This window comes from Hyalella azteca, unplaced genomic scaffold, assembly GCF_000764305.2.
Source record: "Hyalella azteca isolate HAZT.00-mixed unplaced genomic scaffold, Hazt_2.0.2 contig15838, whole genome shotgun sequence".
Taxonomy (NCBI): domain Eukaryota; kingdom Metazoa; phylum Arthropoda; class Malacostraca; order Amphipoda; family Hyalellidae; genus Hyalella; species Hyalella azteca.
The window spans coordinates 24,173-52,120 of record NW_025945672.1 but is presented as its reverse complement, the minus strand read 5'-3'; the positions used below and the strand labels follow the sequence as shown (position 1 = coordinate 52,120).

The following is a 27,948-nucleotide window of genomic DNA, read 5'->3' as shown; positions in this document are numbered from 1 at the left end:
ACACATATATATACATATCAAAAAAAAAAAAGCTTTAAGAAAAACAAACCGCGGGATGGGGAGCTACCACGCAGCTCCTGGAAAAACAAGCCTTGAGTTCATTTCCACACCTTCTAAAAATTAATTTGAACTTGGATTAAAAAAGGTAAAAAGAAACAAGAATCGGTCGCAGTAATATAAACGTCTAGGTTTCAAAATGAATAGAACAACTTGCACTCCGCGCGAATTGAGACTAAAGTTTCAGAGATTTGTCATCTGACAATGCCTGCCAAGAAATAGCGATGGTACATTTAACGGTCGTAAAGCTAGTGTACTTAACAGCGCGAATTAAGACTAAAGGTTTAAGTTTTGAGAGACACTTTTTGGCAAGCTTGTCATCTGACAATGCCTGCCAAGAACTTGTCGAGGTCGTACTCGTCGTGATACTGTGAGTGCTCCCACAGTTCAGGCAGGCTCTCAATCACAGCTTTGGGGGCTCCGGTCCCCAGCATCTCGATGGCTTGGTCTCCGCTAGCACACTCCTTCTTCTTATTCGAATTTTCCAATGAAAAGAGGTCCAAAATCTGAATGGAAATGGACATTATTATTTAACATTATGGTTTATCAAACAGCTTAGAATACACTTGCTGCCAAAAGAGTGGCCCACAACAAGAAATTTCAAACAAATTACACTACAAGTATGTGCTAGATGATACGAAAGGTTGCGATCGCGACCATACAAGAAAATAACCAACAACTGGCATTTCCATACATAATTTGTGGCTTTTGTGCAAAAATTGTTAACCTGTTCAGTTCCCATGCTGGTGATGTTGGCGTTGTCATGGCTGATGATGGTGTTAGCGGTCATCATTTTGAATTTTTGCAGCCTGTGGTGGTTAGACGAAAAGAGTTAGTATTTGATGAAATAATTTATCAACTATTTCCTGGCTCAAGAATAAACACAAAAGAAATTTGACAAACATCGCTGAACGAAAGTATCATCAAATCAAAAATAGATACTTTTAAACATAGATTTTGTTGCAATCGACAAATTCAAGGCACAATACTCGCCCCATTATTTTCTCTTCCAATGTGTTGCGGGTGATGAGTCGGTACACAGTGACGACCCTCTTTTGGCCTATCCTGTGCGCACGATCCATTGCCTGCAGGTCCGTCATGGGGTTCCAGTCGTGTTCCACGAATATTACCTGCGTGCACAGAGACCATAGTCGTCACAGAATGGATGCATGTCATTGAAACCACGACTAACGCTGCGGGAACTGCGAGCAGCTCACCGATAACTACATATACTGTAGTGATTGCCATAATAAATCTAAAAAAACAGGATGAACTACAAGTACTGCAGTAAGTGTTGTAGGGAGTGCCGCAAAAACAAGCCTAGGAAGTGGTTCACATGACGTACGGTGTCAGCAGCAGTGAGGTTGAGGCCGAGCCCGCCGACTTGAGTGGTGAGCAACATGACGTCTATGGAAGGGTCTTCATTGAAGCGCTGCACCAGACCGTGGCGCAGCCCTGCTGGTACAGACCCGTCCAGCCGCACGTACGTCACGCTGGGCATATGTATCCTGAGAAATAAAAGAAGAGCTTCCAATAACTTCCATGTGAATAATTCAAGTTCATGGTATCATGATTGAGAAATTGAATTAGCAATGCTCGCGCCAACACATCATTGCAAAGTATTAAAAGTATTTACATACATTGTACCAAAGAAGCTTAACTTGAATGGAAAATCGTTGTAAGTGGTCAACAAAAATGGTGGTCTTGCCAAAATGTCTGATATTACAGAAGCAAGACTCACTTAAACAGATCGTTTTCAATAATATCGAGCATATTGCGAAGCTGGCAGAAGATGAGAGCTCGGTGGGGAGCTATCACGCAGCTCACGTCCACAGCAGGAGTCGAGTTACAGCTACTGTTAGACGTTCCGATTCCGCACTCCAGCAACAGCTCCCTGATGGTGGAAGTTTGTGGCTGATTTTATGTCCTACTAACTAGAAACATTGAAATGTTCGCATTTTCACGTCAAGTTCGCAAAAATTAGTGTGATGCAGTCTGAATTTATAAATGCTCGCCAAATATTTTATAAAAGGCCCTAATTCAGTGATCTTTGTTGTTTTACCAATGTTAACACGTCGACTCCGAAGTGGTACATAAGCGTACCACAAAATGTATTTCTCCAGGACGTAGTGGTACATAATTCAGGTTGCCTAAAATCGGCCAAATCCGAGAGCAAAATAGACCAAAAAAGGCCGATAACTCAATATATACTAGTTTATTTGTAGATTCCGCTATGAAAATTCCATTTATTTTTTTTTTTTTTTTTGCAGTACTTAAAATTTAATTCGGAAGTACCCCTATCATAAATTTTAGCCGGCCAACGCAATTGTGAAAAACTAAATCACAGAATTTGTCCGGAAAAAATGACCGTCTGGCAACTCTGTTTAATAACGGTACAAAAGATGAAATAATAGTACAAGATGAAGCAATCGGAGTAAAAGGGTTAAGTACTAAGGCATTGTTTTATCAACATTAAGACAAACCTGCTAATAGGCCAATATTGTGTCACCTACTAGTAATACAACAGTATCATATATTCATTGGAGAATGAATCCAGAGACGAGTCTCATAACCGAGAAACAGCAAAAGAGTTCCCGGACATATCAATAAACGCAGCATACCATTAAGATACTCACTTGAGAGCAGGAAGCTTAGCAGCAAAGGAAATATTGTGTAGCTGGGAAGGAGTTACGCCCACGCGCTTGAGCAGTGCCGCATAGCGAGGGTGTTGTGGTCGCAGAACCAGCGCGGGATGGTTGCACACAAGGCGCAAATATTGAAGGGCCTGAGAAAGTAGACACGACCATTTCGAATAATTATGATATGCGTTACCTGATAAATATACAAACGTGTTTAGTAAACATAACACCGGACATAGGCAATGTAACGGATTTTAATCGACTTCCTTATCACACACTGTGCGGCTGGCATTTTAGTTAAAAAATATAACTCCGTACTCACTGCAGTGAGTGACAGAGAGCGCAATTTCTCGTCGACGAAAATTTGAGTTCACGGACAGACGGACGGATAGACAGACGGATATGGCAAGCACAATAGTGCATTTTTTCCATAAATGAGAAAATGCGCTAAAAAGAGTAAAATTACGTTCGTTACACTTGAATTTTCAAAACGAGACTCCAGAATGTCATGAATCAATACTTTTCCATATAAAAAGAGACTGTTCAAGTGAATTTCGAACAAAAACGTCATAACAACCTGGAAGACGTGGGTTTTGGGCACGTGATCATCTTGGAAATCTTCACCCTGGGAGTTAACGAAGTCTTCATAAAGGACTCTCTGCACGGAGCTCAGTTCACAGTAGTAGTCTTGCATGATCTTGGGTGGCAGTTCCTGCAGTACGTCCTCCTTCAGTCGGCGCATCATAAAAGGCAGCGCTTGCCTGTGCAGCGCCTCCATGGCTACCACGCCCGCTTCTTGCTCGCTGAGCGACGCTTTCACGTCGCGAGATGCCAGGATGGGGCGAACGTACCTACCAAACATGCTCATTTCTAACATAACATATTTTCAAACAAGATTTTAGGTTACAATAATATCCAATGATAAAAACCAATGCGTTGATGATTCAAACTATCACACAACCATTCCATGTTTCACTGATTTCCGAACACTCAACAGATAATCTACAGACTCCACCGGAAAGCAAGATAATCTATATTCTAGAAGAATATCAGTAAGAGTTTGCACTACATCGAAGTTTAGGTTGCTGCAACACGGATGCGCACATGACGCTTTAGCACAGCACTCACTTTAAAGTGAACTGGCGTTCGGTTCCGAGATAGCCAGGCATGAGGAAGTCGAAGAGAGACCAGAGTTCCAAAACGTTGTTCTGTATGGGCGTCCCGGACAAGATGAGGCGGTGGCGACCTGTCAGGCGTTTGATTGCTTGGTATGCCTAGCGGGAGAAAAATCAACGTCAAGGAAAAATGGGTTTTATTCACAGAAAAAAAAACAATAACTTAATGAATCATACACAACGTATCGTATGTTCAAATAATAACGCCCAAAAAAATTTTTAAAATGGTAATAATGAATGCTGATTAATGTCGATTATCAACCAGGAATTGCTTACTTTTGTTTTCGTGTTCTTTATGATATGTCCTTCATCTAGGACAATGTAGAGCCATTGGAAGGTGGAGAAAAATTCTATGTCGTTGCGAACAATATCGTAAGACGCCACCACCAAGTTGTGGGAGGAGAACTTCTCGCGCAACCTGAACGAGAGGAAACATAAGCGTGGGCAGTAGAAAAATAACCAAATCTGCTGAAGTAATGTTTACCTCTTCAAACCACCTAAATTCAAGTGGCAGAGGCGCCAAAAGGAAAGAAGTATTCCATAAAAGCTGTACATAAAGTCTCTAAACAGCATGAAAAAATGAATTCAACTCATTTCGATTGGATGGAGAAACTTCTAGAGATGTCTATGATGAGAAGCATTGAGAGTTTCAGATTCTCCATTCACATCAAAAAATACTTTACTGAATAGATTTAATTCTAGACAACAAAGATGAAGATTTCATAGGATTAAAACAATGGCTAGGTGAGGACTAACTTGATCCGTTCAGCAGGCACGCCGGTGAAGTTGAGAGGCTTGATCAGATCGTCAGTAACAAACTTCTTCACCTCATAGACCCAGTGACCGCTGAGGGTGGGGGGACAAACCACCAAGGATTGCAGTAAAGGCTTGTAGCTCTCACCACAAGCCTGAGTTGCGCACGAAGCATGTCGTTAGCAAACCCGACGAATTAAGAACCTTGAACATTACACGAGAGAAATAACTCCCTCAGCATTAAATGAAATTTTCAGCAATGAGGTCCCAAAATTTTAGCCCTAACCAACATTAGGAATAAAGGCTTCAAAAATAAAAGCGTGTGCAAGTTAGACTGACATAAAACTATTTATAGCTGATAAATATTTGAGCCAATAACAGTTCATAATTCGAAACAATGTTGATTTCTCAGAAGAATTTGCTTGTTTCCTCCAGAAATTACTAAAAAAAATTCCCACAGGGAATGGCGAGGAATTTAATTGCACGTGAAAGAAGTTAAAGTAAAAAAATTGTTATTTTGTCAGAGCAGCGCACACGAAATCAGGGAGAGCAATAAAAGCCTTTTAATCGCCTAATAAAAACAAGACCTGTTGCCGCGTGCGGTGCTCATGGTGGGTGGCGGCAAGGATGCAGATGGTCTGGAGGGTCTTGCCCAGTCCCATGTCATCACACAAGATGCCGTGCACGCCGAAGTCACGTAGAAATGCCAGCCAGTTTACACCAGCCTGCTTAACCAAATTTCTTGAAGAACTTCTACTGTCATAATATTTAGAGATGATTCTAAATTAGACATGTATATCTCAAATATTTATATTCAATTCAAAACAAGAAAGCCAAAAGACGCCTTCACACAAATGGAGCTACGTCACCTCACGGAATATGAACCTCGTAGCAGACATGTAAAGCCCTGTTTTCACAACAGTATGCTAGCTTGAACCTCGTTAGAATGCTGGTACCGACCTGCTGATATTGGCGCAGCTCGCAACTAACGCGCACAGGTAGAGGGTAGTGGTGAGCTCTCTTGCCATCCATAAGTTGCTTCAGGAACTCGCGGTGGTGGAGGCGCTGCTGGCAAAGATGCTCCGGCATGTCAGGCGGATCAGGTACACATCCGTCCAGTGGCAGCAGCCGCACCAGCGACGCAAACACTTCACTGCCAGCAGCACGCACGCTCTTGTCCGAGTCGCTGCTGCTGCCTGAAATTGTACAATACCGCTTACAGGATGCACTCTCCAGAGTCCAGTTATAATATCTATTTTCCATGGTTAACTACTACCGCATGAATCGTTTGATTTAATTATTGGTCTTAAAATTTAAAGAACAACTGACAGATGAACGGACTTGTGACATTATTTGTTTCATTAGGAGGTGACATTGAATGTTTTAAATTTGCAATTCTGGAAGTGCCTTTGATAACCAAATGGATAGCTATGAAGTGTACGCCAGGAGTAAAGTATGATTTGACAAGAGTAGTAAATGAGATTTTTTAACTGAAAACGCTTTGAGAAATTTGTGTATCTTAAGAAGACATTAGCAAGTATCGAGTTAAATACTGACCGAGCAGAGGTACAAGAAGAAGAACAACATAAGGCAGGATGTCCAAGTCGAGCTTCTTGACGATCATGTAGAAGCACTCGACAGCTCCCTGTCTCCTGACGATGCTGTGTACATCACTAAGAGCAGGCAGCAGATGTTCCAGGAGGTACACCATCACGGACAAAGGCCGCACACTCACTAGACATGAGAGCGCCCGAGCTGCCATGTGGCGCACGGCGCAGTAGCGGTGATACAACAGCAGCTCCAGAGACCCAAGATGATCGCATATCTGAACCGCAACAAGCTCACGTTTAATATTTATTTTCAACAGTCACCTTATTAGTTCACTTGTGATAATCACATAATATCGAAACGAAATTCAAGAAAAATCAGCAGGTAAACTGATAGAGGTAAACTGGTTCAACTTAATTAAAAGTGAAATATCTATCAACCCAGCGGATGAACAGGATGATCACAATACTTGGGCCTTACTTTAAAAATTCCCCAAGTACACGTAGCTGCCGATTTTTTGCCAATTATTGGCGATAATATGCTTACCTATGATTGGCAATTTTAGCTAGAAAAACCGTCAGTTATTGGCTGCTGATGAGTTATTACGAGCTCTAATTATTTTCGATAGTAAGGCCCACGGTTTCTTACCAGGACAAATTTTAAAGCCTGACCTGGTCCAGCAGTTCCGGCACGAGATCGGGGATGACGACCTCCAGCAGCTGCAGCCAGTTTATGATGTCCTGAGCCTTGACGTCGCCGTTCGGAGAGGAGCAGTTCCTTTCATGGCGATTGGGGCCGTCAGAGGTGGTGGCTTGGCCGGGATTGAGGGTACTGTTGTTGGGGACATCGTTGCGGCTGAGGATATTAGCAACAGAGAAAGGACAATGTGCTAAAGGTGATGACGCAGGGACTGTTTTCTTTTTCCTAGCATCTATTGGCAGAGAAGAGACATCCGACTTTCCAGCCTGGCTGACGATGGGTTTGTGCAGAGAATCAGGAGTCACGAGTGGCTTGTAGATCGTCCCCCAAAGCACTGGTAACCGCTCAGGAAGTGATGAACCAAAACCACGAACCAAATGTTGTATTGCAAGACCGCAGCCTCTTCTTTGTATGAATATTTTAGCCAACTCCTAGAACACAATTCGGAGATATACGAAGAATTAGTTAGGATAACAGCAACAACAGATATTGACTTTGACGTGTGACGCCTTTTTTACATTATTATCAAAAAATATTCTCATGTGTTACTCTAACAAGTTATTGAGAGGCATAGTTTGAATAAGCATTCATCAGGCAAATATCTGATTCCAACTGATTTTTGATGCGGATGTTGCCATCTTCAGCTACAAATAGCACGTTCACTCCCAACCGTTCTTTCATATTTACACAAACATGGAATTTAAAATATTATATTATTGATGGAGAATTAGATTATGAACCAACAACTTCGCTGGTTGTGATTATTAAAATTACAAACATATTGTTCAATTTTAATAAATTCAAATTCGATCTAAAAATTATCAGTTTGAAAGTTATCGTTTGCACATGTATAACAAGTGCAAAAATTCAAGTGCATAAGAAATATCTTAATGTCTCTCTAGTGCATAATCAGAACGCAGAGCGCTAAAAAAATTCCAAAATGTATAACAACTTTGATGCATTTCAGCAAATAAATGGTTAGATAACGCCCCCGATAGTCTAGAATAAGCTCCTGGCGGATTCAAACGACTCACCGCTTCCGAGCGTTTAGTACTGTTGGCATGAGCAGCAGGTTCAGTAGCAGCAGGAGTGGTGATTTCAGGCTTGGGGTTGGCGGGCGGACGCCCTCTCCGGCGCTTCACGACGCTATTACCACCGTCGCCCTGCTGCTGCGGGGCGGCTTCAGCCACCGCCGGAGTGGCATTGACATCGACTGATTCCTGGGCACAAAAACCAATGTTACAAATAAAACGAATATTTTTCCAGATTAGATATAACGTGTGGAATCAAACATAGAATACGATGGATTTAAATGAGGTCGTGCATTACAACGACGTTTAGTCTTAAACCAATTTTTCGAGTAGACTATCAAAGCCAGGTAAAGTTTTAGATTCACAATGAAACGACTAAGTTTGTTTGCTTAAAAGATAAAACCAGTTCCAATATTCTGATTAGAGAACAGGAATTGGGAATTATAATTTTGATTGCAATTCAGGATAATAGCAAGAGGAATAAAGAATGTGGGGAAAATCTACCTTTATGGTAAGTTTAAAAAAGTTTCAAGTTTCTATTTGAGATCATTTCAAGTCTTCATTTGAGACCGCAAGTATACAGCAATGACTGGTATATATTGAAATTGCCGCTAGGGGGACAAGGTGGGGCTTGTGAGAGGCTGTTATCTAACACGAAGGGCTCCAAGAGAGAGATAGTCCTCGTGATAAGAGCCTAACCAGAAAATTAGGGACCATCACAACCGCAACATCCCTCTAAAAAACACACACACACAACAAACAAACACAAACCGTACAACTAAAACAACAACAATATCATAAACAACATATACCAAATTCATCAATCACTTTGGCGCAATCTTTTCTCTCCACAAACACACCAATTCACTCACTTCAAACAACCCCACCACACACTCTCCATCATTCACATAATACAATATATTCGCATCTGGCAGGCCTGGAACATGGTGAATGGCGCCAAAAGTACAAATTTCGTGAGAGGTACGGAAGTTAGATTGCAGTCCTCGTCCTCGTCCAGATAGGATTTCTGTACTAGGGGCGGGGGTTCGTTTTAGTGATTTTCTTCGAAACTTTTTTCGAGTCCCCACGCGTGTAACGAGCGAGCGTGTGGTGAGCTAGTGCGGCGGTGTTCAAACGCCAGGGTGATAGTACGGGAACGCTAGAACGTCATAGCAAGGTTAGTTAGTTTAGTGGCCAGATGTTTACTAGCGCTACAGCTATTGAGCTATCTCGTACCGAAAGTCAAGATGAACATCACCAACAGGGTGGAAGGTCTCAGTTATGGAAAGTTTCTTAAACGTCATAGCAAAGAAGTACTCGTGTTGCCGACGAGGATTCGACTGGAGATAATAAGTGCCCGTCACCGCTAAAGACAACATAAAGCCACGTTTCTATGAGAGGATTGGAATCTACTGCCGCAAGTACGGCATGAAGTCGCCACTCAGCGCGTTCATTTAGCCAGCCACTGCTGAGAAAACCGAAGTCTCATTTCAACAAGTTAAGGTGGAACCAGAGCAGTCATGGACCGACAGCTTGCTCAGTAGACCGGGCGATATATTTAGACAGAGTGTCTTGCTGTTTATTTAGGGATTTAATTATCTGGTTTAGGGAGATAACCTAAGCCATCTGGCAAATTGATGTCCAGACCATGTCCAGTCGTGAATCACACTGTGTTAGATTTGCCGATCTCGAAATAACTGTGTTTGGATATTCCCCCGTTTTTTTCCAGATACCGCCCAAGGTTATCCGCCAAGTCTAGATTTCAAAACTGACGAACTAGGGTTGAGGATACCGACCTAGAAATAACGTAACGTTAGAACAGACCACATTTTAATCAAAAACTGTTCTTATTTCGGTTTTAAAGTACAACAAGTGTTTCATTTTCCTTCTGTGAACTCGATTAGTTCCTGTTTTTGCAGAAATAGTTTGCTATAGAAATAGAAATATTATGTTAAGTAAACAGTGTCAACATATTTTGCTTCTTTTGACTATGCAATGACGACGTGTGTCCCAGGAGTTACCTCGTGTTGGCTCTTAATGAAGAAGACTCCATCAAACTTGTCGTCGTGTGGGCGCACCTCGGCAAGCTGTCAGGAGCAGAGCAGCGCGTTACCGACACCGTGTCAGGATACAAGAATAAACCTGAACTACCTGAACCTGTCATAAACATTATAGATTCAACATAAAAAATGTCCGCACTACACAACTAAAAATCAACGAAATTTTCAGGATTACACGCAGCATGAAAATGAAATTCAATGACTTACATGCGCAATGTTTGGCGTGTGGGCGGTATCAACACAGTAGTAGGACGTGAGATTTTTCACCACCTTGGCATTCGTCCTCTCCCTCAGTGCACAAAACTCGAGCAGCACACTCAGGTCCCTGCCAGCGTTGCTCTGAAACATTTAAAATACTTGTAAGAGACTAGAATCTATAAAACAAATGTAGTAGTAAATTACAAGCGTACTCTCACTTGCCAATACAGCTCAAGCATGAAGGCTGCATGGATCAGCCTCCATATCACTTACCATGTGACCAGCACACGGTGCATATTAAACTCACCTGTAGCTCATGTGACCAGCACACGGTGCATACTAAACTCACCAGCAGCTCATGTGACCAGCACACGGTGCATACTAAACTCACCTGCAGCTCATGTGACCAGCACACGACGCATACTAAACTCACCTGCAGCTCATGTGACCAGCACACGGTGCATACTAAACTCACCTGCAGTTCCTCATTGTCCTGGTATTTGATGACGTCCATGAGCGGCTTCACCACAGGATTGAGCTTGGCAGGCACGAGCCCCATACACACCAGCGCGCCGGCAGCCTTCCCTCGGACTCTGTACCCCATGAGGATTTACGTTATTTGGATGAACCATTAAAACGAGTTTATGAACGTAGGTTTTTCTATTGCGAAAATTTAGAGCTTAATTTATCCGCAGGACACATAAAAACAACATCTAATACAAATTTTATATGTAAAAAGATTTATGTATTTCACATATATTGATGAAAATATACTTGGGTCAAAAATCAAAATAAATTATAATTCCACAGTTGATGTAATCAATAAAATTCAAGGCAAATCTAAAAATCCTTAGAACTGGAGATTCTTTGCCTAAACGACCAACACATTAACAGGTCCGCATCTATTTGTGTGAGCAATTAAAATACATGCAATTATTGAGCAAAAATAAGTCGTTCCAATTTATCTAAAATCAATAAGCATAATTGCGAACAAGTCTATGTGATGGATACAATCCTCTAATAAATAAGCAGGTTATTAGACTGAACCAGTAGCTGGCACATCAAGAGGTCTTGCGTATACTCACGCGAGCACATGGGCCTCCTGGATGGATGTGGTGGAGGCGAGAGAAGACTGCACGGTGCGGCGTCGCGTCTCCAACATGTCACGGACCTTCACACGCAGCTTGGACGACTGCAGCTCTTCCTGCACCCACTGGCCGAGCACCGCCTCACCCATCTAAAAGAATTGGAGGAACGAGAATGCAACATAGATTAGAAGCAGTTTTATGGTTGTTGTTTTACACAAACATTTTGCCGACTTGATTAGAACCCGTTGCTTTGTACTCTGACGTAAACCCATATGGTCAAGGAAGTTTTTACCGAAAATAATTCTAAAGCGAAATGATCAGTCGTTCTTTTATTTAGCAGTATTGGATGCTAGTGACGAAAAAAATCACAGTTGACAACGAAATCTTTGTCAAGTTAGGGTTGCTGCAGACATCTGAAATGAACTGGAACTAAGAAATTGAAATTCAAAAGACCCAAATTTTCTTTGCCTATGCAATATTGTCAACCTCCAAGAATGAAAAAGAAATGTCGCATAAAGAAAAGAGCTCCGATTTTTAATGCTTGAAATTTACACACAGCTTCCATGGTACCGTACAAAGAATTTAATTTCATATTTTACAATAAATGAATCGCATTTTCTGAAAACAACAAACCTGTAGAGTGGTTAATTAGGAATAAGATTGTTACGCTTACCTGATCCAGAGTGTAGACCGGGGCGAGGATGAGCTCATCTGCCACCCGCAAGCCGTAATGCCGCATCAGGGATAAGAAGTCCCGGACGTCGTGCTGGAGCCTGCCATACATCAATGTTACGTTAGCTCTAGTACTGACATAGTTCTCCAGAATGAATGGAATGTCTTTCAAAATTACAATCCACATATAAAAACATTTGTATTGTGAGACAAGGATATAAAAACGAAACAGAAAAGAAACTCATGTTCATCATTTGGAAACGATGCAGATTTAATACTGTAGAGGGAAATGCACATTTTATAGATGCTTCATATATTTATGTATTGTAGCCAAAGTGAATCTGACATCAGCCCGATGTTTCCGGATCGTATTTTAAGTACTAGGTACTTTATCGTACTAGGTTTTGTGATCACCTGCTAATGAAGTAGGACTAATATCTTCGTCTCTTATGACTTAACCTTCAATGTTAATTGAGTAAAGTTGAATCTGTACTAATTTAGGGATTTTAGGCGACTGAAAATTTTATCAAGTTTAATTTATTGAGCGTTTGTTCCTCTGTTGGCGTTGAATCGCGAAGAATATGATGAACCAAATGGGTTATTGCGGACAGCTTATAGTCACGGGTTACGCCCAGTTGATACAAGCACCTGTAACAATAGCAGTTAAGCAATTATGTACATTAAACACCGGCTAACATTTTAAGGACACTCACTTGGTGAAAGCGACAGCGATCTCGTCATAATATAGTGGCTCTGACAGGCAGTTGAGAAGTGCATCATAAAGCTCTTGCATAACCGATGTTCTGCAGGTTGCACTTCCGTCGGCCTCATTGCCACAGTCATTACTCCCAGAAACAATACCTATCGCTTGGTTGCTATCAAGCTCAGAAGCACTACTGGCAGAATTTGTCTTGACGCTATCAAGACCATTAGGACTGGCCATGCTTTCACTGACATTCTTGCTCAGGCCCGCAGAAGCACCGGTGTTAGCGGCAGGCTCGGGTAGAACAGACGATATTTTCTGAGGCGTCGCAAATGCAATAAACTGGTGACTATCACAGAAAGAAAATGACGTCGTGGAATTGACAGCGCTCTGAGGTGGCTCGGAGGAAGACTCTTTGCTTGACCCAGACGACTGCAGCCGGCGCTCGTGGTGGTGGCGGGTGTGTGCTAGTGCCCAGTCCCTAGCGACGGAGGCTGCGTTGGTGCGGAGGTAGGCAGAGCGAGACGCGAGTTGGGACAGCAGAAGGCGCGTGTAACACTTCAGGGGCTCGTCAATGCTGCTGTATGCTACGCCACGCATGGGTTCACTAACGTACACTGAGAGCTCGCCTGCAAAATGTATAGTTGTTTGAATATTTAAAACTTACTACTAAAACTGAGGAGTTCATTGTGAAAGAATTTGCAACGTTTGACAGCGTCATTAGAAAATCAACAGTCTTAAATGTTTAACAGTGTCATTTAAAAACAGTCTTAAAGGCTACAAAAGATCCGGCAGAGCGATTTAAAAAATCCAAAGAAAATATAAAAATTTTAAGTTTCTTCATAACAAACTAAAATACCAGATACACTATTGCACATCATGAGTGAAAATAGAAATATCTCGGTATGTTTTACACCAAGTCTCGATAACTACGCCCAGTATTAGGAAGATTATAATCACAAGCCAATATGACAACGTAATAGACGATCTGAATTCATTTTTAAATAAATGCAAGATTAGCAAGATCGGACTTTTTATATTAAATTTAGAATGAAAAGCAACGCAGTTAAGCAAACTCACCGAGTAGTCTGGTTGAGTAAGTCTTGCACTGAGCCAGCTGCTCTTTCTTGCAATGCTGACTGCCTCCCACGAAGCACGGCAAGGAAGGGATGCTGGTAACATCGCCCGTTCCTGCCTCCCGACACAACTTGCCTTCAGTGCTCGCCTGAAAGTCGGAAAGGAACATTTCGTTACTCGCAAGCAAAAATTGTATATTCATTGACTAAGGTGCCCATATGGTAGTTCGACTACCATAAGAGCGATTGACTGCACACACAATGTACCTAGTATTGGATTAAACATTATGGTTGATTCATTGCTCCAGAATCTTTCTCGAGTCCATCAAAAACCGAAACTTAGCAACCACGTTGTAATTTACAAGGTGTCTTTCAGGATTCAACGAGAAATATGAGTTACCGTTGAAACAGAGAGCAAGAGGAGAGATGAGTCGAGGGGCACGGCACCAGGCGTGGCGGCGAGAGAGAGCCACAATGACACCATTGGACAGGCGCTCACCAGCACAGCGTTCAGAGAACATCGACGCAACACTTGCTGCCATACCTAAGAATAAATAAACTAGCTAAATATAATGTAATTACCAAATAATTGTCAAAAGAACGCATCCTTATTAATTCTTTATCCAAGTGTTAGTAATCAACTAATGGATTTACCGACAAATTATTAGATAAAATTGCACAGAGCTAAACAGTCCCTCATACCTGCTCAAGTAGCTTTAAATTCTTCAAACAAGTTTCCAACAAAGACCGCTGGAAAAGATGACGTAGTAGCGGGGAAAGAATTGGTTCACACCACTGCTGAAAAAGATGCTCACTCGGCGTCAATTCTTCACCAGTAGAAGTGACGATAACCTGAGGTTCTCTCCCAAGTGCAGGACTTGCTTCACAAGAAGTGATGGAAGCAGTTGAAGGTTTGGCAGTTCCTGAGAGTTCACAGCTTTGTACTTCAAAATTAACGCTACTACGACTAGACTCGCACTTCACTTCTAAACTAGGCGAGGTTGAACTACTGGCAGAACTGCATGGCTGAGAGGATGATGGGATTTCTGTTATGGTGCTTGAGATCTCATCGAATTGATTGAGCTTGACTTCAGATGGCAGATTTTGATGTTTAGGTTTGTGAGAGACTAGAGGAGCGTGAGTGGTCGGTTGAGGGAGAGTGAGGGCGAGCAGCGTGGTGAGGGCAGAGCGACGCACGCTGCTGCTCGCGTGGTACATCAGAGGGAACAACCGCGGCACCAACTCGCGCAGTCTGCCCTCCTCCAGACTGAACAGACAAGATGGCACATCAAATATTTGATCAAGTAGACAGATTCTTGTTCAATTGTACGTGAGTCATTTGCTTTCAATTATTTGGGAATATGAACAGTTCCCGGAGAGTTTAACATCATTTAATAATTCAATCCAAAGCATCATCGCATAAACAAATAATGATTTCAAGTATAGTATTATAGCAAAGTACCTATACAAGGACAAAGACATGCAATATTTGAATAAGAGACTACCTATCGTGATGTGCAAGATACGAATCCTACGTTCAAAAGCGAGAGAGATTATAAAATGAAATAGCACAAGGCAAAATACTAAATGAAGCAAAGAACCTACGCGTGAAGGGAAGCCTTGTGCTGCATTAGGTTAGCCAAGAGCAAGAGGAGCGCAGGCGTGAAGGCGGAGAGGTCGTCGACGTGCAGCAGGGACTGCCAGACTGTCGTTAGCAGCTCCTGCAGTTGAGGTTCTGATAGCCAGTCAACTAGAGACGACCTCACGTTAGCTCCTGCATCAACCAACGTTCCTCGGTCAGTCAAACGCTTTGCAGCCGCTATAACCTTTTCATTTCTAGATAGTTTTCCAGATGCTTGGTCACCACATTTGTCGAGCGTGAATGATGAATATCTTCTGAAAGCGGGTGCGGCAGTGGAGCTGGAGTTGCGCGGGTCGCAACACACTTTCAGACACTCTGCTGCCACCCCAACTACTTCGTCTGCCGCGTCCTTCAGACCTGCAACAGACCATAATAATGCATAGCAAAGAGACCTGATGTACATCACTTAATAACGTATAGCAGTTATTATTTACACAACAAAAAATTGATATCGACAACTTATTTGAGAAAATATAGGTACATTACTAAAGTTCAAAGATTATACACCATACAAACTTAGATTCATAATTTCATTAACTCGTCTCAACTACTATTTTGACCTTATCCATTCTTGGAAATCATTCGGATTTTTATTAAGCATCATGACTACTATGTAGCTATATTTTTGGCTTATTACTTAAATTATTCATTAATTTTGGCATCATTAAGCTGCTTGCCATTCGTTTTAACATGTCTCTAGCCTTAAGGGGAATTGTTAAATAATAATTTTTCTCTCAAATCTACAGGTGTCAGGCTGGCTGCAATTAAATAACCTACGAAAATGGTTAAAACCGTGCAAGACAGAAAATAGAGGCACCGTTTACAATGATCTGTCAATGCAGGAATTACAATTTGATCTGCAAGGGGTGGTTCTGCTGATGAGGTGCATGTTGGTGACACCCAGGACTGGGTGCTACCTAATGATATATAGCCAGTGAAATGACCTTGCTGATGAGATTGTGCTGCTGAAGACCACAAAAATGTAGGGATCATGATGTGAAGTTAGTATAGGATACCTGCATAGATGTGCGAGTATGCATGTGTGAGAAGAGAACTACGCATGTCCACGCGAGCAGCAAGGAGGTATTTGAGGCCGAGCAGCCCACCGTGCCGCACCGTCCAGTTAGATTGCCACAATAGCAAAACTTTTAGCAGCTTCACCACGTATACCACGTACTGCTGCTGCAGCTGTATACACGCAACACCTGCGAACACAAGTTCTGTGTAAAGTAACTTATGAAGAGGGTCGAAAATTTATTTAGGTTTAGTGAAAAGCGATCAATGCAGAATGAATATATTGAAAAAAAGGTACAATATAAATCTTAAAATACTCTTAACAAAACAGAAAAATACACCAAAAAAGACACATGAAGAGTGAAGCCTTCGATGAAAGCCCAAATCAAATAGGTAATCACAAATCACATTAAAGAACTGGCAAAGGAGCCTGAAGAAAGTTTCAACAATACTAATGTTGCAAGGCCCCACCAAAGAAAGATTTCTAACCTAAAGCTTGAGCGATGGTCTCCCTGACGGGAGCGACGACCTGGTCACCCAGGTAGTCCCCGAAGGTGTCGAGGGCGAGCACACACACCAGCCTGTAGCACACGCCCCACACCCACCACTGGTGACGGCTCTCCATCTGCTCGTAGCAACGCAATTATAAGGCCGCTCAATAATACATAGCCAAAATAGAAGAAAAATGGTACACAAGTGCAATGATTTTTTAATATTTACAAAATATTCAATGGAAGAAAAAACACAAATTAAATTATGAAGTAGCACAACTTTGAAATATGACAATTAAATGGGCAAAATTTTATTTTGAACATATTAATAACAGAATCATTCCATTGGGTCAGCTGTGATTTCAATTTTATTATTTTCAATACTGTCAGTGATAATTAACAATGCAGATAGGTATCCTTGTCCAGCATAAGATACAATTAAAACAACTCCCAAAGATTTAACCTCCCTATTATAAAGTGCACGCATCAACTCCTGCATAGGTATATAATTTCATCAGCAATAATGAATATTGCGGCAGCCAACAATAACTATACGTTTCATCTGCACATACTAACAATCTTTATGTTACATGCCAACGAGATCAAAGTAAACCATATGTTTCATCCGAGTCATCTCCATTTGTTAACAGGGCTCCACGTAACACATTAGCGACATCAAAGTAAACCATACATTTCATCTGACTCATCTCCATTTGTTAACAGAGCTCCACGTAACGCATTAACGAGGTCAAAGTAAACCATACATTTCATCTGAGTCATCTTCATTTGTTTACAGAGCTCCACGCAACACATTAACATCAAAGTACAAGTGACCTGCACTGCAGACAACTTGTTCATCTTGCCCCCACAGCCACCATGCTTGGCAAGGAGCTCTCTGAGGGCAGTGGCAGCGCCGTGGCGCGTCTCCCAGCACCCGTTGAACATCTCCTCCAGCAGGCGTTTGCTTAGCCAACACAAAGGCCATTCATCTTCTTCCTGCACGCAAGAACCATGGAAAACGATAGAATTAAGCAGGGTTTCAATTAAACACATTGCTCCAAACCTCAAGTCAAATGGTTAAGAGCAACCATATACGGTACACGCCAGAATATGCCGTGCTAGTGGCCAGGGTTGGCAATGATTAAATCAAAATAATTAAATCATGTGATTGAATCACTTGATTTTTTTATAAAAAATCATGATTTTTTTTTTATTTTTTCATATATTTAAATATATTGAGTGGCAGTCTTTAATTTATATTGAGGTATTGTTATTAATGGTTTAGTATAAATGTACTATGAATGACAAATTGGTATATAAACTTGTTGCTTTTAGTGTGTATTAGGTTCCAGTAAATTGAATGTTTTTGGTACAGAGGCATCAAGTGTGCAATACATTGTACGCAGCTAGCAGTTTAGCTAATTCTTATAAGGCTATAAGTAGTCTTTAACTATTTGACTATTTGTTATATATTGATTACAATATACAATTTAAATGTGTTACCTAGCTTATACAGGGTGGGGCAGAACTGATTGAGCAGTTTTGAGGTTAAATAAAAGAGTAATTCAGGTACATAAAGAAAAGTTTATTTTCCTCAAGATTAGCATAACAAACCATTTAAAATACTTATGTTTTGAAAACAATATCAGAAAGATGGGGTTGGTTAGCTGCATCAGACTGTTGGAGTCGTTCTCGGAAGGTTTCTACGGCACGTTTACACATATGGCGAGGTATGGCCATAACCTCTGCTGCAATAATCCGTTCCTTTAGCTGTGGTAGGGTGTGATGGCAACTTCTGAACACCCTTTCTTTTAGATGTCCCCAAAGAAAGAAATCGCAAATGCTCAAATCAGGGGACCTTGCAGGCCACTGTAAATCACCCGTCAGAGTCTGGGAACATGCGTTTCAAAACATTGAGTGACATTCGGGCTGTGTGAGCTGTAGCCCCATCCTGCTGGAAGGACACTTTTCCCAATGCTTCATTTTCAACAATAATTTTCATCCTGGGCTGCAAGAAATTTTGCAACATTGCAGCATAGCATTCGGAATTCAGTGTTACGGTTACTCCCTCCTCTGAGAACGACTCCAACAGTGTGTTGCAGCTAACGGCCCCCATCTTCCAGATTTTGTTTTCAAAACATAGGTATTCTAAATAGTATGTTATGCTAACCTCTAGGAAAATAAACTTTCTTCTTTATGTACCTCCATTACTCTTAATTTACCTCAAAACTGCTCAATCAGTTCTGCCCCACCCTGTATATTGAGAATTTGAGATTGTATTGACCTTTTAGGCAATTAGAAAGATTTTCCACCCTAATACGAGTATTCTAATTGAAATATTTAATTTCAATCTTTAAATATGTGAATTTAAAACTAGAAACAAAACAATTACAATTATAAGACTATGTATAAAATAATTAAATGCAGTGAATGGATATAAAATATTTGAATTGTGCACATGTTTATTTCAAACAGTGTTAGATTTTCTCATAACTTACGTCTCGTTTCAAGTCGTATGAGGTTTGTTTGGTTATCATTCAGTTTATGTTTAGTATTGGTTTATTGGTCTGAATTAAATGGGTACAGTGCAGTCAGTCAATCAGTCACTACTAGTCGGTGTGTATAGAGGGTAGAGTCTGGTAGATTTATTTGTGCACTGTGCTATCAGCTACAGTCACTACTAGTCGGTGTGTATAGAGGGTAGAATCTGGTAGATTTATAGGACATAAAACTAGTAGATCTATTGATAGTGCTGTGCACTGTGCTATCAGCTACCTATGTGACTCTTCAATGTTTAGAAGATCTGCATTCCTGAAGTGTTTTTGTATATTGAAGCCAGTTAAATGGTCAATAATTAGCTCATTACCTTGCCCCATACAAACTTTACAAAGCTAATCAATAGACTTATAATAATTGTTTACCCAAAAATCCCTAAGTTGTAAACACTACCTTAGCCTGTTGACCATTATTGAAGGCAATAAGTTCCCTTTTTAGCCATCCATTATGATCCATGTACTTTTATTGTTAGTAGGCTAATTGCAACATAAAAAATAACACTTCTGAAAGATAAAAAAACTGAAAAAATCAAATAAACCAAAAAAATCATGAAGAAATAAAAAAAAATCATTGATTTTTTATTTTTCTGTTTTTTTTAAATCAAAAAAATCGCCAACCCTGCTAGTGGCCTTGTTGTGTGGTGGAGTCCAAGTACTCGTATTTTCAGTCACTGCAAGGAAGCAAGAGTAGCAGTTGCTCAGGGGTTCTTGAACAATTAGCTGAGTGTTATTAATCTTTCGTAGGTATTCATATAAAGTAACCTGACAGTTGATCAAGAAGACAGTTAAACTTAAGTGAGAATTTCAGACTGGAATGAAGGGGCCAAACCATTAAAATAACGAGTAACTAAAATTCAGATGTCAACCCGTTCCTCTGTCTTTTTTCTCTATTAGTACCTGCTGTTTCCATTCCTTAATGAATTGTAATTGTTTAATTACTTCATTGAATTAATAAAACTGGCAATAGCACAAAAGATTAACCAAAATTGTGGCTTGGGATGGTTGTAAGGTGGAGACCATCAAACCATTATTTTGAAAACCCTGTCGCATTGAGTCACCTAACACTTTATACAAAGAGCTTCCAATAACATAGTGTGTAGGCAGTACTAACCACGGAAGAGCCAAATAACCCTCAACACGAGGTCAGTAGCATGATAATTAGTTGCAGTTAGCACTTGAAAGTAATACTGGCCACCACCACTACCACTGTCTTCTTGTTTTAACAACTCAGCTAGGCTACAATTCCAGTCTATTACTAAATAGACAAAAAAGGATAATCAAAAAAAGGATAAAGGATGTGCGCACTAAAAGGATAATCAAATGGCGCGCACAACGAATAGTGCGCTTATCAGCTGTAGTCTTCATTGAATTGACTTACAACATTTGATTACATTTGTATCAAGCAAAAAGTATAAGATACAATATCGTTCCTTATAAAGATTTACCTTTGTTACTTAACATGAGAGCAAGGAGTTAGGCAGATGATACATAATTCTTTCTCTAACTTAAAAATTCAGTATGTGAATAATCAATAGAATGGAAGAAATTTCAGGAAATTTGATTGAATAGCGTACCTATTGCTTCAAATGACAGTTGCCTCAGATGGCAACTGTCAACGACTTGAGACGAGCAGTTCATTTGCGAACTACGAATGCAAAAGAAGAGAAATTTTTTGAGAAGAAAATCTGGCTGAAAAACTGAAAAGCTTTATCATCCCTAAAACTACAATGAAACTTTCAGCTCATCGGTAAAGCGTAGAATAATAAAGAGAAAATCGATGCAACTTACCGTGACATCAGGTGTATTTTCAGCCTGTAATTTCACCCTCTTACAATCATCCTGGAAACAACATAAAAAGAGGCACAATTACATAAGTTAATGGCCTGGTCAAAACGCAGGAAGCAAATAACTCAAAATAATGCATCATAACATGCGAGTATATTGTCACTCAGCTTCTGAATGTAAACAAGCTTATTAAAGTTCACACTTGAGATGACAAAGCAGAGCAGCCCACTGATGTCAGTTAAAATTAAATAAGTTCAACAGTTGACATTAAAGTCAACAGTTGACATTAAAGTCAACATTTGACATTAAAGTTAACAATTGACATTAAAGTCAACCGTTGACATTAAAGTCAACCGTTGACATTAAAGTCAACATTTGACATTAAAGTTAACAGTTGACATTAAAGTCAACCGTTGACATTAAAATCAACAGTTGACATTCAAGTTAACAGTCAACATTCAAGTCAACTGTCAACATTGAAGAGAAGTTGACATATAATGGCAATGCAGAGCAGCCTGCAGTGAGCACATTTACTCACCAGAGGCTGAGGTGCGCCGCGCTTCCCTCGCAGGCTGCAGGGGTTGAGAGCGGGCACGTGCGACAGCAGATCTCTTGGCATCTCCTTCACTTCAGCATCCTGAATTGTACCACGCAATATTAGCTCATTCTTAGTTCCATCACTTGATATATAAGCAGCTTAACTGTGAGTTTATCGCCGTAAATTGGACTGCCTTTTCGGTAAAAAACCACATCATCATGCATGTTCATAGCAATCATACCAGTTCCAAACCAAGGTAATGTGAATTGAGGAAGGGCATATCCATTCAAAATCAATTAACAAAAAAAATCAGATCTAACTCCTATTTAGAAATTAATAAATTGTACATGATGTGGGTTACAATCAAGTTAATTTGATTCAAGAGTTAGCATTTTACACGTCTTATAGTGTAAATATTTCATATTATGCAAATGATAACAAATTCTCACCATTTGGTTAAATATTACGCAGTTATACCTACTATAATAGATATTTTTTTGAGTGAGCTTGTACCCATGTGTTATATTAAGCAAAAATGATATAATGTATTTATTGCAAGCTTTTCACTTCACCACTGCAGGAGCTTGGAAAATTCATTCTGGTAGAATAGGCCATCACAATATTGATCAGTGAACAAAATTAGAGAAAGATTGAGACAATAATTCTGATAATCATAGTTAATGAAATGGCAACATCTGAATAAGTTCTCTAAAGAATAATCCCAATTCTTTACTACATATTTCATGGCAGCTACAAGTTTAATCAGGAACAAACCAATGCAGTGCAGCTAGGTACCCCTAAGAGGTCATCGTTGGTGATGATGTTGCTGGTGTCGAGACCAAGAGACGCTGCTACATCCAAGCCAAGCTTCTTATTGAGCACAGAACGCTCCTTCTGCAGTCGAGTTGCTGCATCTTCTGAAAATCAAAACATGAATCTTTACAACTGATTATATCCATGCCACATTGTGCAGGAATGAGTTTTCTAGCCTTTCTATGCTAACTTCTGTGCATTTATCTAAACCTATCATCTCTTGTTAAACATCACGGGTCGCCTGCCGAAGACCACGACTGCCCTGGATGTAATGGACCATCATGATTCCTGCCTTCCNAGGCCCTCGGTCGAACGGCCACTTGTCGAAGGACGATAAATTTTGGAACAGAACTATGCTATCTGAAACCTAACCTCAGATGCGGTGAACGTAAAATTATGTAATTTAACGACGCCCGGAAGTCAGATTCGATCCGCGGCCAGGTGGTGCACGGCAGGTGGTGGTCAAGGCCGGAAGAGGACAAAACTGAGTGGTGCACGGCTGATTGGTGGATATCCGGAGAGATCCAAGGCTTATTGTGCACAAAATTAGTGGTGCACGGCTGCGCTCCCAAACATCACTATCAACTACCTACTGCGCACAGGTCAAGCAATAAACTTAATAAGTGAATGAATATCATGTCTCATGTCTTGCCAAGTGCTAGAGCGGGAAAGGTTTTGAGACACCAACTGCCCCATGCACTTCAGGAGTGCAGATGTAAGAGGTGAATAGTTTCCCTTGTCCAAGTCTGGATCTGTTAAAACTAACAAGTTAAAACCTAAATAACCCTTGAGATGCCCCAGTCAAGCAGAAGTGCTTTATTTACTCAAGATGGCTGAGAGCAGACGAGGTATAATTTTTAATAAAATATGTATATATATTGGCAGGCAATCATGAGCACAATGAGTTCAAGAAACCATACCTGTATTGTGAGCAATTTCATTTTGAGGGATCTCATCATGAGCCATGAGCTGATGTCCACACTCGAGCACCGTCTGCACAAGAGTGACACCATCTGAACAGATGATGCTCCAGTCACCCGTATATGTTGCATCTGTGACGAAAAATGCTGACATTAAAATGGCGGCAAATAAAAATTCTTGGCATCTTAAGCAAAGAAACAATAATAAACATTGATGAGGAACAGGAAGAAAATTATTTAGTTAAGGATATTATGAGCATATTAATATATGCATGCATTTACTCATCAAAAAGCAGTGCAGAAAAGAGGACATGAAACCAAGAAGAAACTCACTCTCTTTAATTGATGGCTGAGGTTCCCATGGAGGTATATTGGTTAGCACACAGCCCAGGGCAGTTCCAGCAGCCACTCTCGTGTCCCAGCTTTTGGAGAGAACTAGCAGCACAAGTCGCTCCAGGAGAGCACGAAGTTCCTTGGACTCGCTGGTGTAGCCCTTTACTACATCTCCAAGCTGACTGGCTGCTGCTTTGCGGGTGACAGCACTGCTGCTGCTCTCCAGCAAGATAAACAAGCGGTCTAGTCTGCAATTGACATAGTAGGCAATTGAATTAAAAATAAGAAAGATGACTAAATTAATAAGATTGAAGTAAGGAATGGAGTAAGCATAAAAGATGGCAGTTCAATTACACAGAAATTACACAGCACAATTGAACTCTAGTAAGTAGTAACTTGCCAAGAAATGATTTGATGACTGTAATGAATCTTTGTGAGCAGTTAAAATTCTATGGCATGACATGTTTTGAACATCAAAACAATTATGAGAGATCAAAGGAGCTTTATATATGTACTCAAATACTTCAAACTTGCTAATGATCATTTGAATCATACCAATATATGGAGCAAAATTTGAAGCCATGTATCTTACAACAAGCATGAACTAATGTCATCATTATGCAAGTTTAATTAACAAATATCATTAACACAAAATTGATATTTTGTAATTTAGAAATGGAGTTGGCAAGTGAGTTTGATTGGAGCACACCTTGTCCTTGGTGAAAAATGCTAAAACATTGTAGTTCTAGGGCTAAGAACTAATCAAGTTCCCTTAATTATTTGACTAATGGGCTGGTTCTTCACAATCCTGGACATGAACAAAAATTTCAGCAACTGTATTCCTTGACTGCAAGCTATGATTATGTACATGGGAAGTAAATTTTACACCAGTGAGGAGTGCAAAAGGCATTATATTTAACAGAGATGTGTGTATACAGACAGGAAAATATCTGCTTTCAGAGCTGAAAAGAAAATACGTTGCAATTCCTATTGAATTAAGATTTCTCATAGTAAAACTATACATGGAATCTCACTGAGAATGCATCATGTTATTGAACTATATTTCTAATTATCCAAAACATCTGACTCTTGAATCACAAAGTCATAGTAATCTGCTCAAGATCCTAAGTCATTATTCTCAACATATTGGATTGGAAAAACTAAATTTGCATCCAATATTTTCTGTCTAGACTGACTTCAAACTGCTGTGTTCTTCAGCCAAACACATGTAAAATACATTATAAAGATAGATCTTAACATGGATAAAAATGTGTTTATATTTATTGTGATAAAATTAGATACTTCATTGGAATATCCAATAGTCTTAGAAAAAATGCAATCTCCAAGTCATGACTTGATTCTTATTTCTTAGCAATTGATATCAGAATTCACTCATACATTTTGGAAGTTGGGAAAAAAATTAAATCCAAATTGAAATTGGCAACTCATTGGTATGATTAGTTTAGCCACATGGCATTACATTTTCACTTTATTTGAAAACAAGAAAAACCTTTTTGTATTTCAATTAAATGCAATTGAAACCTAATTTACACATTTTGTTTTTGGCAATTTAAATAAAAATTTCCTTGAACACTCTTGTGCCTGGTTCCAAAGAGTTTTACAACAGAAAAATGTTGATTTTAACAGTCCATGAAAAGGCATGAAGGCAAGATTAGAAAAATCTATCTCTAAACAAAAATATTCTAGCTTTCAGACAAGACACTCTGATAAATTTGAAATTGTGCTGCTTGCTAATGTATTTATAAAATGTGACATATTTCATCTGGCTAAGCATTTGCAGCTTCAACAATGGCAAAAAAAACTAGTCACAGCTACAGAAGTAGATGCATTTTTTGCATTTAATTAACCCAAATATTTGACAACCTTTAAATTTCAAATCAAACCTAGCAAGTGAGCCATTTAGGGCTAGTTTTGTATTCACACAAAATTTCAAACTCAAGTCTATCTGGAAAGACTGGAATAATGGGCAGAATTTTCCAAGAAAAATTGGCAGTTAAAATGAAAAAAAAGTCTGTTCACATAGGTAGACAATTTCATTTTCAAGCGTTTCTATTTATATGATTGTCCAATGTTTATTTCTTCTGATAAAAAATTATAAATAGGCTAGGCTACCTACACAATTTTGCTAACAACTTCTGGAATTTACTTAAAAAACAATTGCATTTCTCCCTATATTTTTTTGTAAAATTCTACCCAATATTTCAGATTGCCCAATTCACAACTGAAAAACTTTTTACCAATAAAAAATTTAAAAAGTTTGCAAATTGCAGGTAGGGTAAACGCGGTATATTCCGACACATTAAGGATGCATCGAGAAATTAAAAACTATAAAAAAATAACCGTATGCGTTACTTGAGTTCTGTTTGCTTTATGCGACTCGCAATACACCGTACTACACCCAAGCAATGATGAAACTTCACAAAATGTTGCCATATTTATTTAAAAGCCTTTAGAATGCAAACCTACAAAATCCCTATATTCCAACACTGTGTGTGGCATTATTCGGCACGTGATGAGGCGTATTCCGTCCGCGCTTCAAATTCTACTGATACGTAATGCCGTCATCCACGTGTTTGAATTCCGTTTGCTGTGTGAGCTGTATTGGAATACCACACAGCTTTGAATTAGAACACTAATGAATATTGAACACTACTTAATTATGCTTTTAATCAACAACTATTAAGCTTTTAATTAAGAAAATTTTAATTTTTGTACATAGCTTGGAACAATCTGTGTGTGTCCAATTCAAGTTGTGACGGAATTAGTTTTCATGTGTCTAAATCCATTTCTCAACTTAATCATCTATTAATTTATTTACCTCTTGAAATCAGCAAATACATGTATACTTAAAGGATTCCTAATATATTCACAGACGTATTTAAAAGTCTCAAACCATAATCTTCTTCCTATAGTTATACATAATACAAACAGTTATTCACTATTTGGTAGAGCAAGGTCAACTGTCAAATTTGACACATTTTTCGATGATCTCACTGGGTAGCGTGCATTGTCTCTCATTGGACCTCAATATTTTCCCGCTAGATGGCCAAGACCTAGTGCTTTGGCAGAAGTTCGATGCGCAAATGTATGACGTCACCATTTCAACCATCAACAAACGCATGGAACTAAAACAAAGCTTAATATAAAGGAAAAACTAAAGAGGTGACGGAATTACCCACAATGTCGGAATATACCGCGTTTACCCTAGGTAAAGAATTGATAAATAACTTGACAAATCCATGCTTCACCATAGCTTAGAAACTTAAATACTTTTCACTCCAGCAAATAGCAATAGCAATAACTTAACAAGCCTACAAAGTAGGCTACAAGGCAATGATATTTGAAAAGGAATAAGCAGTTATATGTGCTCCATTGAAAAATATTCTACAGCTTCAGATCTTTCATGATAGCTATCATGAATCATGATTATATTGATGACATGCCAAGAAATAGCTAGGCAAGAATTACTCAAATTTTCCTCACAAATTCTAGCACTTCCAGGTTGCCAGTTGCTGCAACATAAATATCAAATTCAAGATTTCAGTGATCTTATTGCTAGAATTGAACTGTGCATACAAAATTATTGTGAAGCAGGCTGCCTTCATCTGATCTGAGAGAATTTGCCTTTTTCATAATACCAAATATTTCTCTGAAAGTCTGAAAGCTTCAAGATTCCACGTAGGCTAGCTAGTATCCTAACATTCCTATCAAAAATGCACACTGCACAGCATTACTTGGCAGGTAAATTAAACATTTCGCCATAATTTGTATAGGCTAGCTACACATTGAGATTAAATTTCAAATTTTTCTTCTAAAATAGAGATGAAATTAAGGAAGAATTCAACTTGAAAATTGATGCGATGGTTTCGTACAAATACCGTACCTGCTACTCATATCTTATAAATAATGCAAGGGAGGATCCCAGCACAGCAAAAAGTAGGTACAAGGATAAAGACGACTTTTAACTCTTTGTACTAATTAATCCAACGTTTATTCAAGATAAATAATACACTAATGCATCGAAAGTTAAGTGTTGATGCGGCTAGTCTATATTCACATGAACATTATTACTAAATGATGAGAATTCGATAAAAAAGTAAGTAAGCTATTTCACGCCACACTTATAAATGTACAACA

General features: G+C 39.6%; 1 protein-coding gene across 3 annotated transcripts; it reads right to left on the bottom strand.

The window, feature by feature from the left end:
- Positions 1-27,948, bottom strand: LOC108678491 (TATA-binding protein-associated factor 172). Of its 3 annotated transcripts, none has more exons than XM_018166941.2 (34): positions 27,695-27,948; positions 23,791-24,038; positions 23,458-23,589; positions 22,499-22,641; positions 21,725-21,823; positions 21,190-21,240; positions 17,681-17,842; positions 16,845-16,980; positions 16,358-16,546; positions 15,305-15,698; positions 14,402-14,966; positions 14,100-14,243; positions 13,704-13,848; positions 12,634-13,252; positions 11,922-12,021; positions 11,246-11,397; positions 10,636-10,753; positions 10,170-10,301; positions 9,924-9,989; positions 7,906-8,091; positions 6,844-7,302; positions 6,182-6,449; positions 5,585-5,820; positions 5,212-5,349; positions 4,628-4,779; positions 4,148-4,289; positions 3,825-3,970; positions 3,274-3,547; positions 2,694-2,842; positions 1,799-1,951; positions 1,403-1,565; positions 1,051-1,187; positions 785-866; positions 1-563 (listed from the first exon to the last, which is right to left on the bottom strand). In XM_018166941.2, exons 1-34 carry the CDS (start codon positions 27,703-27,705, stop codon positions 375-377), a joined length of 6,480 nt encoding a protein of 2,159 aa, XP_018022430.1. In that variant the 5' UTR covers positions 27,706-27,948; the 3' UTR covers positions 1-374. The 3 variants fall into 3 exon arrangements, with proteins under 3 accessions (XP_018022430.1, XP_047740627.1, XP_018022438.1); XM_047884671.1 differs by having other exon boundaries at positions 22,520-22,641; XM_018166949.2 differs by having other exon boundaries at positions 22,499-22,638.